This window comes from Pempheris klunzingeri, chromosome 5, assembly GCF_042242105.1.
Source record: "Pempheris klunzingeri isolate RE-2024b chromosome 5, fPemKlu1.hap1, whole genome shotgun sequence".
Classification (NCBI taxonomy): Eukaryota; Metazoa; Chordata; class Actinopteri; order Acropomatiformes; family Pempheridae; genus Pempheris; species Pempheris klunzingeri.
The window spans coordinates 8,024,574-8,041,846 of NC_092016.1; the positions used below are offsets into that span (position 1 = coordinate 8,024,574).

The 17,273-nt window shown below is 38.3% G+C and overlaps 1 protein-coding gene across 3 annotated transcripts; it reads left to right on the top strand.

Annotated features, from left to right (window-relative positions):
- Positions 1–832: 832 nt before the first annotated feature.
- parvb (parvin, beta) lies at positions 833–16,720 on the top strand. Of its 3 annotated transcripts, none has more exons than XM_070830554.1 (14): positions 833–938; positions 7,928–8,017; positions 8,380–8,450; positions 8,555–8,657; positions 10,197–10,337; positions 10,993–11,108; positions 11,613–11,671; positions 11,820–11,839; positions 12,565–12,626; positions 12,726–12,794; positions 13,055–13,156; positions 13,284–13,356; positions 15,146–15,390; positions 16,329–16,720. In XM_070830554.1, the coding sequence occupies exons 1-13, from the start codon at positions 833–835 to the stop codon at positions 15,220–15,222; spliced, it is 1,089 nt and encodes a 362-aa protein (XP_070686655.1). In that variant the 3' UTR covers positions 15,223–15,390; positions 16,329–16,720. The 3 variants fall into 3 exon arrangements, with proteins under 3 accessions (XP_070686655.1, XP_070686657.1, XP_070686656.1); XM_070830556.1 differs by lacking the exon at positions 833–938 and adding an exon at positions 3,940–4,023; XM_070830555.1 differs by lacking the exon at positions 833–938 and adding an exon at positions 5,497–5,600.
- The last annotated feature ends 553 nt before the right edge of the window (positions 16,721–17,273 follow it).

Here is a 17,273-nt window from a genome sequence, read left to right on the forward strand (position 1 = left end):
TGTCTGTAAGTACAATTATGAGATTCATACGTAATTTAAGTATTTCCATTTTATGCTACTTTATCCTACTCCACCACATTTCAGATGCAAATATTGTACTTTTTAGCTATAATTACTTTTCATATTATGGTTTCACATACACAACATACGATCAGTTCATAAATTAAGTTTTGCAAACAGCATTAAAGCACTGTTGACATGTTAATGATTCAAAATCAGACCATTCTGTATAATGAGCAATTTACTTTTGATACTTTAAGCACATTTTGCTCATGATACTTGTTATGAAGTATTTTTATAGTGTTGTACTGCTACTATCACTAAAATGATCCCATCACTCCTTCCCACTTGGAGAGACTGAGCTCAAAGGTTCACGTACAAGCTGTTGGAGGATTTTCAACCGCATGTCGTGGTCTTCATCCCTTGAGAAGCTCTGACAGCTTAAACATCTTGAGTTTCTCCACCAGATATTGTATTTCATTACTGCCAATGAATAAATGTCCTCATGTTGTCTCAGAGGCAACAGTGTGTGTCTCCCAGTGAGGTTTCATTGCACAGACGGGGGGCGCTGTGGGTGCTTCAGTGTCAGTAAACACTGAAGCAGATGAAGCTGCTGCTCACATGTGAGTCACTGGTCTGAACTGATGCCCGACCAGCGTTCCTTCCCTCAGTCTGCTGTCTGCCTGCGAAATTGTTAGTTTGGTGTCTTGTCGCTGTGATTGGATCGTACACTGGTGCCTGAATGCACCACGGGGAGGAGTGACATTATTAACAGACATAAGGAGAGAGAGAGAGAGAGAGAGAGAGAGAACACTCACACGCGCACTGGAAGATGTCCGGGGCTCCGACCACATCTGCGACCGCAAAAATGAAAAAGGACGAATCTTTCCTGGGGAAATTAGGAGGAACCCTGGCGCGGAAGAAAAAGTCTAAAGAAGGTAAATCAGTTTGTTTTTTCTCTGATTTTCTAGCGTCACGAAAAGCCTCTGTTTGTTTCTCTTGTTGGGTTTCTGTCCATGGTGCTGCAATCACATGATGCGCTATTAAAATATTCTCCTCTGGGACATCACAAGCACTTTAATCATGGGCTGCACACATGATTTATTTTTACATTGATTCATTCATAGCGTTTCCTTGTTATTGACTTTCTTTTGTAAGGCCTAACATTTTTATCAGGGTCAATGTTCCTCTAACATCCTTCTGATTTTGTTTTAATTATAGGGTAGTTTTGTTAATCATCATCATGTTTTGAGCTCTAGTGCAGTGTGTGATATTTCTCTGAGGGTATGAAGTACTTGTAAGAGACTGAGAGGCGACACAAAGCCTCAGAGCGACTCCACAGGCATCCAACATGAGGTAATAAACATAAATAGATCTGACAGTCAGTGACCGGTGACAGGAATGTGAGGTTATGAAGATAAAAGTGTAAGAGGATTATTGTGCTCACTGTGTTTCTGATATCAAAACACTCTTCAGCCTGTTGACCCAGTTTTCCAGTTGTTTTATCAGACTATTTTCTGCCCTCCCTTAGAGGGCAGACAGCTGCAAGGTTTAACACCTGTGTGTGTATGTGTGTATGTGTGTGTGTGCTCAGAGCCATGTGTCTATACTCTCCATTAAAGGAGGCCCACCAGCAGGAGACACTTTAATTGTTTAGGAGCCTTTCTAAATTCCATACATCGCATCTAAAAACACACAGGTTTCCTGTTGAGTTTGAACAGTTTGAAATCTCTTAATCAAAATGTTACACTTTGAAGTTAAGCCTCTTATGATTTGGTGCAAATTTTTGCAGCCAAACGTTATTAAAACCACACAGGACTACTCACAAAAAGTTAGGGATATTCGACTTTCAGGTGAAATATATGGAAAATGTAAAAAGTGAATGCGACAGTGATATTATACCATGAAAGTAGGGCATTTAAGTAGAAGCATGTAATGGTAATTTCTCCATCTTAAACAATTTATTGAAAGAAAATCTAACAACAGTGGTAGGTATACCACAACAAAAAATTTTCAGTGTCTCAATAAATTGGGATGTGGCCAAAGGACGTCCACTCCTCTCCTTTCTGTGACTCTTCCAGTCTCTGTATCACTGTTACAACCTCCTGATGACACTCTGTGACCCTCTAAGCTCAGTGAACACCTCCGTCTGAGGACTTCCTGTTTGAAGCCTCCAGTGTTGAGGTGCTGTTGATCAATTGTTAGGTGTCGTCTTGGTCTCATGATGTCAGAATGTGAACAGCTTGATGAGGAGGACTGTTTAAATACCAATTCTAACTGAAGCAGGAAATGTATTGGTCGATTCATGGATCAAACCTGTTGTGAATTTTGCTGTTAATCACCTTGTTAGAGAACAGCAACTTGTGCAAAAAGTACTGAAACACTGAACAGTTGGACATGTGCATTCAAAGGTTTAGAGAAGGTCACATTAAGTTCACCTGGAAAGGTTAGAATGCATTTTAGGTTCATCCTGAAATTTCACCTGAAAGCCGAATATCCCTAACTTTTTGTGAGTAGTGTATATATAAACAATAATCTCCTGCCAGAGTGGAATAAGGTGAATTTTCTAACCTTAAAGCTTCTCAATGGGTTGAACGGAGAAACAGACAGCTCAGCCCAGAGAGTGAATTAGATGATAACTGAGAGGTCTTAGTGTACCTGGTGTGCACCCAACATTGGTACAGAATTAACCTCTATTTAAGCAAAAACACCAAACATTTGCCAGTTCCTGCTGGTTAGATATGAGGAATTGGTGCTTTTGTTTGATCAGTGGAATATGTTTGGGTTTTTTACAGTCGGTCGAACAAAAGAAGCAAACTGAAGACATTATTTAGTTGCATTTTTTTTCATAGTGTCCAGTGAATGGAGAAAATAATCTGCAGTTTAATCAAGTTATCATTAGTTGAAAAGTCAACATTAACATGTCAGTCTTAGAAAACTGTCATAGTAACTCTGACCTAGACTTTATTGTAGAAGTAGGAGAGACGCTTGTGATCTGAGGGCTCCTGAGCATTTTCTGTTTGTGCTGATATCAAACTAAATAATGTAGCTGTTCCTTAATTGTCAGCCTCCAGCTTACTGAGGAAAACCTTCTGTGGTCCCCAGACCTTCATTTTGCCAACATGTGGCTCTAAGTTGGTGCTGTAGGTAATGAATTGTGCAGTGTGGGCAGAAGGGAAGCCCACATCGCCTCAGTGCCTGTCTGGGAGCTCTATTTTTTGAGTGCAGCTTGTGAGAGTGCAGTGCCCCTGTGTGGACAAAGTGAATTAACGGTCAGATGATAAACAGGTTATTTTATAGGCATAAGATCTTGGAAATGTTAGAATTATACATCAGTTTAACAGGATAAAAGTGTTTGAGGCTTAGCTGTGCTGATGGGGCACAGCTTGTGGCCTCACATGCTGCTGCTGTTGTGGTTTCTGGTACGTTTGGGTGTGGTGCTTTATATTCTATAAGGGAAACACCCAAGAGAGACACTGGAAAAATTGCTTCACAGTTGCTGAATTAATAGTGTAACTAGGTTACTTCTTTTAAGAAGCTGACTTATGGTTTCTGTGTGTTGACACCAGCAACCACACATGCACATTTTAGTTCAGTATGAAGCACTTACAACTCCTCTTCCTCTTATTCTATTAGGAATCGGATGGAAGGTGTATGTTAAGGCCATTTGACAAGACATAGAGGAACATGTTTTTTTTTTCCACACAGCCCAGATTCCTGCAGTTGCAGACTTATTTTTCAAAAAAAAAATACTGCATGCTCATGTCTCTTTCTGTATATCCTGATAAACTGAGAGGAAGTCTGCATTTCTCTGACAAGGCACAACTCCCTTTGTCAGCAACAGGCAGTGCTGTAAAAATAATAGTTTAGTTAGCACAAAAAAACACTTTTTGCTTTATAAGGACTTAGGGGGATGCATGTTGTGTCACTTCCTTGCTGTATTACCTCAGGGTAACTAGTATTTATGGTCTGAAAATACAAACCATAACTAAGATGCAAGTTTAAGGATGGACGCTGACACTAGTAAGTCATCTGTTTGCTGCTGTTTAACTTTTTTTTTACTCACTTCACTGACTTATCTTCTTGTTGCATTTGAACATAACTGTCGCAAAGAGATTGAGATGAATTAATCACATTATGGATTAATGAATGTGTTATGTATACACACAAAATGGTACAATTTACACCAGCATTACTAAATACAATATTAAATACAAACCTCTAGCTGTTGAGTAAAGTCAAGTCAATTTTATTTGTATTTGAGCCTCACAGGTAAACTGGTCTGGCTGATATATAGTGACAGATATTAGCTTATTATATGGATTGCAGCAATATACAAGAAATGCCAAAGATATGTTTGACACACTGCAATTTTGTTACATTCATGCCATTAGAGCCCCAAAAGATTATTTAGAATAGAATTACAACATTAAGTGAATAAAGTACATAATATATAGTAATAATCAATGAATATTAGGTATAATAAGTTAAAGCGTTTCAGCTGTCATTATTAATATTCCTGCAGAAAATATGCACTGACTCTGTCATCTCCTGGCTGCTGTTACTCACTGGTGCCTGTGTTGGTGTAAATAGCCAGAGCTATATTTAAAGTCCAGTCTGTCTTCTCCACTCTGCTACATTATTTATATCCCCCCACCCACCGCTGGTGCCACACTAAACCGCCTCCCCCCTCGGGAATAGTGGAACTAAAAGATGAGGTCAATTTCAATCTGCCTTATGCTTTTGTTTATGATGCAGACTGATTATTCTCACAACAGTTTTGTCTTTAAAGCAAAGGAAATCTGACCATATGTTGATGCCGTTGTCTTGAGTAGCCACTCTGTCCTCTTCCATAATGGTTTGTAATACCGCTGAGGAGCTTTTTACATGAATTTGTGCAATGAAGCCGGCTTAAGATAAATGTTTTTGACTGCAGGCTTTGCTTTGTATTCAATTAGCGTAATTCTGTTACACAGGAATACAGCTACTGCCTCATTGATTATCCGCTGCAGCAAAACATATTAAAGGCTCCATTCACATGCTCATTGAGAGAGTAGTTATTCACTGAAACAAGTCTGTTCTCTTATATTGCTGTGAAATTACTTGACTGCAGCTAATTTGAACTAAAATATCAACTGGGTATTGTTTATATGAAAACAAATATTATTTTTACGCCACATTGCATGCATTGTTGGCACTATACCTGTTGTAGATCAGTGAAATCTGTCCTGTGTCCACTGTTTGACAGCCCAGAGGTTACTGGTGTGGTACAGCTGCTGTGTTTTCTTCCCGTCCCACACATACATGCAAACACACATACATATGACCCACACACTTACACATACACACACCCCTCAGTGTCTCCAGTAACAGGACTGCAGAGGTGGGGTGGAGGGTTGTGACAGAAATAAACACGTGATGACGCCCCTGCCACTGCTCAGCCCCACTGACTGCAATTCACACACACACACACACACACATATATATACACACATACGCACTACATTTTCTACCTTCTCTCGCTGCCATCGGGGGGAATCCGGAGATTTTTAGTGGGGACATGGCGGGGCTGCTGTGTGGGACCAAGAGAAAGAAACAAGGTAAACCGGTTTTTGGTTTTGAGGAACTTGGAAGTGGAAATGGGGAAGCAGGACCTGTTACCTTAGAGCACCATAGGTTTATATCTAGCAATGTGGTCCGCTGGTTGTTGTAAGAGGCCATCAACATGTAAGTAGTCACAGTAAAATGTGGACATAACATAATAGAATCAACTGTGTGTGTTTGTACGGGTTACTGTTATTGCTCTGTACTGCTGAGTGAAAGTGTTTTTATTTCCTGGCATCAATTTGCATGAATCTGCCGTCGTAAATGAATTATATTGTACAATTTGATCATTTTCACCCACATTTTATTTGACTGCATGAAGTGCCAAAGCTCTGTCTAGCTAAATCTAAAAGCTGCAGTAAATTAGTCAGATGGACACAGAGGGAGGGAGCAGCACAATTATGATGAAATGCAGCAAGCTTGCTCTGTAATTACAAAGCAAACTGCTGATCTGTAGTGAGATTCAGGGCTCAAGCAGCTATTCAGCTCTTATGAGAAGGCTGAATCAGATAGGACTCCTGTGGGGACCCCTCCTCCCAGGGTAATTCTGTATATCCTCTCTTTGTACATGCTTTGAAGTTAAGATTTGGTCCAGATTGTATCAGAAACATCAGAAACAATTTAAAAAAGCAATTTAACATGCTTTTAATTTGAAAAATAACAATTTTTATCTCTTTGCATACTCATCTTGGCAGTCCTTCCAGGTTTCATAAATAGCAAAAATCAATGAAATGACAGATTTAAGACCATTGATTGTGGTTCAGCCTATTGCAGGTCTTACAAATTGAAATGCAACAAGGATAAAAGCAATTTGGCCATTAGAAGATGAAAGCCTTTAAATCCCTGGAGTGTTTCTCCAGTCAGAAATGAAAGCATCTCAGCAGAAATTGATTTTATTTGAAGCCTGACTCAAAGTGTGTGTTAGTGTTTGTTAATTTATGTGTGTCGTGTCACCTTTAAACAAGTTTAATGCTCCAAGTTTCAGACTAAATTCAAATTCTAATGATATTTTGAATATGTTGCATGTTTATTCTTGAAAAATAACAATTGAAATATACTTAAAAATCCCGTTGATGGACACTGCTGCTCCATAATGCAGTCTGCAGCAGAAAGGAAGGAGCCCCATATGGCTTTAGAACAATTCTGGAAGTGACAGACATGTGACAGCTTTGGGCAGTGGACCACGATCCCTGCATAAACAGTTGCTAAACTCAAGCTGTTTCTGAAGTTTCTACAACTCATAGCTTGACAATGACATTCACCAGTGCACTCATCACAGTATTAGCACAATGTAGCACATTATGAAGAGAATAGTTTGAATATACTTTATAATATCCACTTAATTTATAGTGTGGAATTGAGAATCAAATTATGACAATTTAGTATTTAGCAGGAATGACTATCTGACCAAAGTTAGTTAATAGATGTCAATAATTCATAGTACTTGAGTACTAGAGTTGTCCTGCTTGGAGCGAAATACAAGATAGAAAAGTTAAAAGGCAAAATAACATACTCATTAAACAGTTGGCTTTTCGAATCCATTATGGTCTGTATATGTGCTATATCATTCTTTGATGCATTCTTTTACTGTTTTGCACCTACCTAGAGGACTAAATCTGAAGAGTACTATATAATAATAACAATACTGATATCATCATCACTATTAATAATAATAATAATAATAATGGTATCAATAATACATTGTCAGATTCATGTTGGACATTTAAAAAAAGAATCAAAATCAGTGCAGCAGAACAAGAGATATTGTGTTTTGTATTCCATGCATTCTTCTTCCTTTTTTTTTTTTTTTTCCTTTTCAAACCTTTCGTCAACCAATACTGACACAAGTGACATCATTTGAGGCTTTGTACAACTTTGGTTGAGTTCCCCTTTTAAGATTCTCCCATGAAAGCTCTATAAATGTCGTGGTGTTCAGCTCTGACTGTTAATGACACTAAACAGAGAAAAGTGGTGGTTAAATGAAGTCATGTCTGGAGAGGAGGAGGAGTGGGACTGACAAACTGACTTCAAGCTGACTTCAAATTAACATCACATTTTGCCACAAGGGGAATTTGTGGTGATTGTGCAATGATAGTGTTACCAGTGACATGCACAGCCTTTCTCTTTATTGTCCTTTTCTTTTCTTTCTGCCCCACAATCTTTGCCTGCTCGTGTCACTAATGTCTGTTTCTTTACTCACAGAAGGGAAATACAATCCCTTCAGTTGCCAAGCAGGACTTTGAATTCAGGTTTGTTTCCACTGATTTGTTTTGTTGAATTTGCCTGTTTTTTTGAGTTGTATGCTTTGTTGTTGTCTTACTAGTGAGCGATCTCCATGAGGAAGGAAAGAATGCTATCAACGCTCCCATGCTTCCCACAGGGACAGACATCCATCCAGAGGACACACTGCTGGGTATATATATATATATATATATATGCACACACTGTGAACACACACATGCACATGTAAAGAACACATTTTTAATAACTGAAACTATAACTCTTATGTTAAAACAGTTTTATTGCCTCACTGAGAATATGAAGAATATGTTTACACATGGTGACTCATGGCGACTTTGACAGTGGAGGAGCAGGAAATGAAAGTGGGTGGGGACGCCCCTTGTCTTCAGTCACCATGTGTATAGGTGTTAAAATGAGGGTGATGGGAACATTGCATGTGTGCGTTTGTGGCTGTATTTGTAAAAATAAATAAATAAAATGTAAACATCTTCCGCTCACATGTTCTTAATGTCTCTTATATTATTTTTTCATCAGAGGAAAATGCTGAGAGGATCATGTTGGATCCTACTTCACGGGAAAATCTTAAATTTAAAGATCTTCTCAAGGTATCTGGGATCACGTCTTCAGCAACATCAGATCAAAATGTGAAGAAAACAGCAGAAAGAAAGGAGGTTTGATTGTAGGTTAAACTGTGTTCTCATGTGTCCAGGTCCTGATTGACTGGATCAACAGTGAGTTGGAGGAAGAGAGGATCATAGTCAAAGACCTGGAGGAGGACTGTTATGATGGACAAGTGCTCCAGAAGTTATTTGGTGAGAAAATCCAATTGCAAAAGGGGTCAATTTACAGAAATGTACAGTTTTATTTGCAGCCTGTGGCTCTAGATGTTTCATCTTTCATATTGTGAAGTTGATGCTTGACAAAGATCTATGACCAAAACATTGCATTTTCAGTGAATGTCATGCTGACAGTGAACAATTACATTCTTTTATTTTGCATGATTTCATTTTTAATATGGGCTTGTGTACTAGCTGTGCATCAGACAAAACTTAATATGAGGTATTCGTAGTTCTGTATTAGTAGTATTTAAATGAATGTCTTGCGTAAAGTAGTAGTATTAGCAGTAGAGGTATTACCTCAAATTGAAAAATACTGTGATTGAACTTTTTGTTGGTTTTGAAGCCCTTTTTTAATATAAACCCTCAGTTCCATAAATATCCACCTCATGTAAAGCCATTTCAAAATGCTTATATTGGCAATTATTATTCTCTTCAGTGTCCAAAGTGATAAAAGTGTATTCATCAGGGGGCTTCTGTCAGAGGCTTCCCCCTTGTGTCTGTTATTTGTTACAGCAGTGTGGACCTAGACATGCTAACTACTACTAAGGATTGGTTAAGAAACTAAAAACCGTACCCTAAGTCTTATTTATGTCTTTGTTACTCTGTAGATTGGACAAAACCAGCTACTTGAAACAAGAGTGTCTGTCAGAGGGATATAATGTAATGCCACTGCAAAACAGTTATAAAAGCTAAACTTAATGGGGTTTAGTTTTTAGTGGTTTTATATCACACATGTATGTTTTGTGTAATGAAAGGGAAAACTGCTGTGCTCAAACTCCCCCTTCGGCTGTCTGACTGTTTTCATCATCTTCTTTGCTCCCACTTACTGTCCCCTGTGAGAACACCAGCTAATTATTACAGCCTGATAAAAAGCCGTATCAGCTGTCAAGCAGAATAAAACAGAAGGCCAGCTCATACAAAATAGGACTGACCCTTGGTTGCATGTGTTGCAGAATTGTCATAAACAACAAGACACATTGCATGAGACATTTTGTTAAGTAATGTGTGATTTTATTCAAGCCCTTTTCATTTTTCACATTCCGTTTTTCCCTTTGGCACCTTGTGTAATCTCAGTCTTTTATTGCATTAGTGCCCCTCTGGAGACTTCCTTTTTTGTCGTTATCGCTGCTTTTTTGATTTTTAAAATGTTTGAACTCACTCACTTGAGATAAGCTTGCTAAATCCTCTTCTTTGCCATTGCTCTGAGTGGCATGCAAAGTCTTCCTTTGCAAAGTCTTTCTTTGCAAGCCACTGCATTTGTACATTTGCAAGATAATCGTGTCCTTGTCTTCCAACCAACAAAATACACACAGATACAAGCATGAAAAAAACACTTTTGTTAAGAAAAGATTACTTTGGTTTGAGGCAATTATGTAACTTTTGTCTTTTATGTAAATTAAGCCTTTTCTCATCAGTTGATGTGAATTAGATATTTTCCCTTGTATGTATGGTGAGTGTTTTCCTGTGTGTTTTAGCTAATATCTTGTATCTCATCTCTGCTGTTGTTGACAGAAAAATTGTCTGGCAGGAAGCTGAACGTGGCCGAGGTGACCCAGTCAGAGATCGGCCAAAAGCAGAAGCTTCAGACGGTTTTGGAGGCCGTCAACGAACTGCTGAGGCCTCACGGCTGGACCGTTGAGTGGAGTGTGGACTGTGAGTTTTACATCAACTTCAGAGATTTTTTGCTCAAACTGCCTCTGTAGCGATGACGTATCACACACCCATAAAGCTGAGCAACTCTCACTCATAAGAAGCAGGGACAAAAGTGAGACTGAGATACCTCAACATATGGGTCAAGGTTCAAAAGCCTACATTTCCCATAATGCCACGTGATAGCATCATTTATTAGATTCCCTCTGTTTTATAAACGCTCACTTCCGTCAAACTTTGTATTGCAGGTTTTCTGTTAAAATTTTAGATCTCAATCCAAGATAACCCTGATGATGTCACAATCATTGGTGTTATTTTGTCCTCCACAGCCACAGAAGACATTGTACAATTGTGACAAACAAACTGAACTTTGTGTGTAAAATTGTTTGGAAAGTCAATTTAACACACACTTGACTCTAAATTTGCATTACAAATGGAGGGTATTTAATCCTGTACAAAGGTCTGAGGAGCTCTACAAGCATTAGAGCTAACGCCAGAGTCAAATTAACTCATGCTTCATTAATTGCTCCTTCGCTGCTTTTTCATTTTTTTTTTTGTCTCTGAAAAATGTAGCTACTGTTTATCTTTTGAAAAGTGCCCACATTGTTTTGTTCGTGTGAAAAAGCTGACAGTCCCCTCTTATGACTTACTGTTACAGCTATCCATTCAAAGAACCTGGTGGCTATTGTCTATCTGCTGGTGGCTCTCGCTATGCATTTCCAGGCCCCCATCAGACTGCCGGAGCATGTTTCTGTACAGGTGGTGGTAGTCAAGGTAAACTGTCTCATCTAGCTCACACAGGGCTGGCATTCATTGCTGTTATGTGCAGTGACGTAGGGATGACTATAGAGGTGTTTAGTTTTATTTATGTATTTAATTAAACATTCATTTATAATATATGTTCACTGAGATTAAGAATGTCATTTCCATTGTAGGCAGCAACAATAGTGAGTTACAGACAGCATGAGACAGATAATACAAATAAATAGCTAAAAATTTAAGTTAAACTAAAATGTGTGTGATATCACAAATAAAATTCCTCAAAATCATTTCATCTTAGAAATTTCCAACCCCTTAGTTGTCTAAAACCATAAAAATAACCAAAGCAATTGTATATAACATGTCATTGTGATGGATGTGTAGTGTCACTTTGCAGCTAAATTTTAACAGTACTTTCAGTCATTGTCTCGTCTGTACAAGTAATTTTCATAATGTGCATCAACAATTCTAGTTCCTCTCTCATGTGGTATCTGAAGTGTTTTGATTTTGTGTGAGCAGAAACGAGAGGGCATCCTGCAGACTGCTCTTGTGACCAAAGAGCTGACAAGCACCACAGAGTAAGAGCTGTTATAGTTTATCTGCACTCTAGTGTGAAATATTAGCAGTGTTCATTGTAGATTAAATTATCAGGAGCATATAAAACCCTGCATACAGAATGGAAAACTGAGTAGTTTTTAAATTGTCTCTAATTTTTTTGTTTTTCAGAATGATGATAGGAAGGCTTGGTGAGTCTCAGCCACACATCATGTGACTTATTATATTATGCAAATGTCCCTTCACTTGTCGGCCTATTGTTTCATGTTGAATTGCTTAAAGGAGGAGCTCAACATTTTGGGAAATGGGCTGTTTGCTTTCATGCTGAGAGTTAGATGAGAGGGCTGATACCACTCTCATGTCCCTTAAGTAGATAAGACACCCCTGCGAGGAGACTTTAACATTTGTATAAAGACTGGAAATGGGGAAACTTCTTGTCTGAAGGTAACAAAATCTCCTTTCTAGCACCTCTAAAGCTCACCAATTAACATCTCATGTTTCATTTGTCTTAAAGACCAAAGTAAGAATGCCAAGTCGCAGTTTTATGGCTGATGAGGTTGCAAAGTAGCGAAGAGACTCCGGCCAAGAACATAATTTGGCACATAACCCCCCTTAAAACCGTAATGTTACATTTTTGAACTTTATATGGATTAAACAAACAAGATAAGTAATTAGTTAATTAGTTAATTAGTTATATTTAGAGGCGCTGGTAGGCTGATTTTTTCACCTTTGGACAGAGTGCGATGAGTCACTTCCCCCTGTTCCCGGTCATTTTGCTATGCTAAGCTAACCATCAGCTGGCTGTAGACATATAGGACAGGACAGACATGAGACAGGTATCTTTGACATTTCCTAAAATGTCAAACTGTTCTTTTAAGTACTCATAACCTTTGAATTCTTTCTCTTTTTACAACAGAGAGGGATGCATTTGACACTTTGTTGGATCACGCACCTGACAAGCTCAACGTAGTAAAAACGGTATCAAAGACCTTTTCGCTGCTCTATAATGGATAGTATGAAAACAATAATATAATTGCACTGTAGAAATGAGCCATAGTTTGTTGATCTTGTTTCCAGTCTCTCATCACCTTCGTGAACAAACACCTGAACAAGCTGAACCTGGAAGTTACTGAGCTGGAATCTCAGGTAAGAGATTTAATTGATTGATTGATTTTTATTCATTTACTGATTCATAATCCAGTCAGTGATTACAATGAGTGTACGTATGTGTTATGTAACAGATGTCACCCTCTCATCTTCCTTCTATTTGCATGCACAATTTAATTTTCAATCCATATAATCCAATCTGATCTACTACTGCAGTTTTAATAGCGGATATGCTGTAAATCCTCATGCAATCTGTATATTTACAGTGTGTGTGTGTGTGTGTGTGTGTGTGTATCCAGTTTGCAGATGGGGTGTACCTGGTATTGCTGATGGGGCTACTAGAAGACTATTTTGTCCCTCTATACAACTTCTTCCTCACCCCTGAGAGTTTCGAACAGAAGGTGATCACACCCTCAAACAGTAACATTTTTGTTGGTCATATAGGAAGATTTTGTTATTTTGTTGTATTATTTTATACTATATTTATTGTTATATGTTTATTTATATTTTTATTTTGTGCCCCCTTAGGTCCACAATGTGGCCTTTGCCTTTGAGCTGATGCAGGATGGAGGCCTGAAGAAACCCAAAGCCAGACCAGAAGGTATTTTATTGTCATATTACATTATTATGTTATATTATATTTTATTATATTATTTGGATTTGGATGAAATTTGATGGATCCTGACTGAGATTATGAGTCTCTTGCACTGACGGGGACCATTTAAAAAGCTGGATGTCCTATAGAAGCAGTCATATTAACGGTTGTCCAGTAGATGGAAACCTTGCCTCACCCTTTGATACTGGATGAATGGTGCTGAGTTCATCCAGCCTTGAGCTACGCTGTTGCTCAGCTTGAATAAACCAGTATTGTTTTTTATTTAAAAAAAGTAAAACTTGTAATTAAAGAATCAGAATATGAGTTACTGGCCTCATGATCTTGTTTCTATTATGCTGAAAATTAGTCAGTATTTTAAGTATTGTTTTACACATCTTTTACACAGAGACTTGCATCTTATTAACCTATTACACTCTCCAAACCCCCTGTTAGAGTTAGAATTAGGATATAACTTTCAGAGTGTGATCTAATACAGTCCTACACCTATCGCGTACTTAAACTGTAATCATTACACCATCTTACTCCACTGAAGCATTCAAATTACATTCAGGTACTTCAATCCATACACATCTCAGCACAGTATATGTATGAATATTCATTCAGTTGCACAGTATACTTCTCTAATGTATACACTTACATGAATGTCAGAGCTGAATTGCGAGCAAAATTGTGCATGCAGTGAATAAATATTTAACTTTTAAACCAGTGTATTGTAAACAGTGTATTGTCTTTCTCCACACTGTATTAATGCAAATGATTGCAAATTGCTTCTTCAATCCTGAATACGACAAAAAGGAAACATGCCCCCCCACCCCAACCCCAAAAAAACAAGCAAACAAAAAAAAATCTACCTGTTTGTACCACTCACAATTTTTGCAGTAATTGGATGTTGTAGCCATTATCCTTACAGCTGTATAACTGCACTCCTACTACAGTATATGTGCTCTAATTAGCATGCAGTTTGCTGAGGTTTGTACACAACAAGGTTCATTATAAATGAAAATAGAGATGCCACAGCTGTTAATGATATCAATAGTGTCACCCAAGCTAACAAGGAAATGCAGACGATAAAGGAGCTTAAGGCGTTCTAGTTTCAATGATGATGAAATGGCACGGCTGTAACAAAATGGTGTCTGGCTTGAATCAAAGACCTAGTTGTGTGTTTGATAAATTACAATAGTACAACAGTGGCGAGTAAAATGAAATCATTAGCAAAAAGGGCACAAATAGTAGAAGTAGTAAGAAATAGCAATGAAAACACAGATGTAAAAGAGAAACAAACCTTTAACATCAATTTATAAAATCTATAAAAGACTTTAGCCAACAGCCTTTGCAAACACGTACATCTTGAGTTTTGTATTAAAAGTGTCAATAAAGGGAGAGCATGTGATCAAGAGCTGAAGCGTTTTCCAAAACTTTGGAACTACCAAGAGCAGAGAGTATGTATGTGCCTTTAAGTCTCTCCTGGTAACAAGTAATACATCATCATTTACAAATTCTTGGGAGCTATTTTAAGCTCAGCGTCCTTTCCCAAATTACAAATAACCCTTTGAAGAAAAGTAGTCCAACAGCAACCATATAAGAAGCTCTTTTGTATGATAAATATGATTTTATGGTAGCACAGCCCATTTGTTTTGTGCTTCATTGCTTTAAGAATCCCATTTTTCCTCTTATAATGTTCATTTTTGTACATAATCTAGACAAATGTCAGTATTTTCTTCCCCAACCTTCTCTGCAAACTAATGATCTCTGTTGTCTCAACTCTGTCTTCCAGATGTTGTCAACCTGAACCTAAAGTCCACCCTCAGAGTCCTCTACAACCTGTTCACCAACTACAAAAACTCTGAGTGAACTTCTCCGTTTCCACCCTCTGATATTACTTTGAACACTGCCTTGTGCCTGTGCTGATATTATGCATTACATTCTGGACACTGGAGGAGACCAACTGGGACTGAAAGTCATTGTTAAATGTAGGACTTAAAAAGACCCGTGGGGAGCAGCCTGCAAAATGCTCTGAATGTCAGTATTTATTTATTCCTTCCTAACTATAGCCCAGGAAACCCTTCAACCTTTAGCCTGTATTTTAATACACAGTCGTCACAGGAAAAATGTGTGAGGGCAGAATGTTAAAACTGGAAAACATTCGTGTATTAACCTCATCTCTCCATCACAGAATAGAAGAGAAAGTTGGAAATGCTGTTATATTTTAGGCCTATATAGTGTCTGAAATTGCTTTGTGTGAATATTAAAAAATTAGTTTGACTTTTTGGGAAATGCACTTATTTTCTTTCTTGCTAAAAGCTTGATGAGAATATCGATAACCACTCAATAATAACCAGCCAATTTTAAAGCTAGCAGCCGGTTAGCTCGGCTTAGCCTAAAGACAGGAAACAAACAGAGATAGTCTGCCTCTGTGCAAATATGCCAAAACCTTCCCACCAATTCACTTTACATATTATATCTTGTTTGTTTAATCCATTTAACAACCAAAGTGTGAAAATGTCAAGAAACTACATCTTTCAGGTGATATAGATCTCTTTCTTTGGCTGTCTAGTTGACTGTGGAGTTGGCGTTAATTTAAAAAGTTTTCACAGAAATTATACATCTCTAAGACTTAACATTTTTGTAAACAGTAAAACAGGACAAAAAATTCTGGTCTTAACTCAGTTGGCCAAATACACAGGTAGTTGCTGTGTTGGGCAGCACTGTTTCCCCCCCGCTTACATCTTTATGCTAAGCTAAGCTAACGGGCGACTGGCTGCGGCTTCATATTTACTGGACAGATAGTAGGGTGATTATCGTTCTTCTAATCTGACTGTCGACAAGAAAGTGAATAAACACATTTCCCCAAATATCCCTTTAAGAAACTTGAAAATGCTATGTAATATATTATACATAAAATGCTTCGTATATTCTTATTATAGCGATTCCTAATCACTTTTACTTGACGGCTATAGGAACAGAGGAGCAGGATCTGGTCCTGAGTGAACTATGCACACCACATCTCAAGCCATATTTTAAAGCTGATGCCTCCTGCCTTAAGTGCATAGTGCTCGTGCTGTCCCAGGAGAGCCACAGTCAGAGTATCTTTGTATTGACCGGCCTTTCAGACGAGTCTCCAAGGAGGCCTGGACTTCGCTGCTCTCCTGAAACAGAGCTGGCCCTGCGGTGCCACCTGGAGACCTGCTAAGATGTACAGTGCACGACTACTCATTCATTTTAGAGCCAGGCTGAATTATTGAGAGAGTGGATGACTCAATCTAAGCTGCGCTCGCCCCTGTGCTTTTTTTTTTTCTTTTTTTTTGTGTGTCTTGCTTATCAAAAAATAAATGCCTGGAATCAAACAGAATGAGAATTTCATTTTATCTCTTATTTGTGTGATAGGTTAGATTTGTTTTGGCTTTTCAGTGAGATTGGCTTTTGGAACAGCCAATTCCTGCAATTTGGGTTTAGCTAAAGGAATTATGGGTTTATTTTAGGCCTTTATTTTCTTGTCTCTTTCCTTTGTTGCTATGGTAACCTTCCACATCCCCCCCAATTGCCCCTTCGTCTGGCTGATGGGTGGTCCCTTTTCTTTTCTTCAACAAGGCCGGTGCACATACAAAGCATGTTGTTTTGTTGTCTCTATCTCTTCCTATCTTTCTTTCTGTTTCGGTGTGTTTGTTGGAGAATGAAGACGGCTGGAGGCCAGATGACAGCAAATTGATCCAGCCGGTCACAGATGGAGATGTGTGTGTCGAGCCTGAGTGGTTCAGGCCTCTGAGCATCACGTTTCTCTCTGCCCTGCTGAAGTGTGGTTTTCTTAACAATACATTTATGTCCAAGAGTCTTCCCTGCTCTCTTTCTCTCAATACATACTTATTATTTAAGTTCCAAAGGCGGTGTGTGACACAAACATAAAC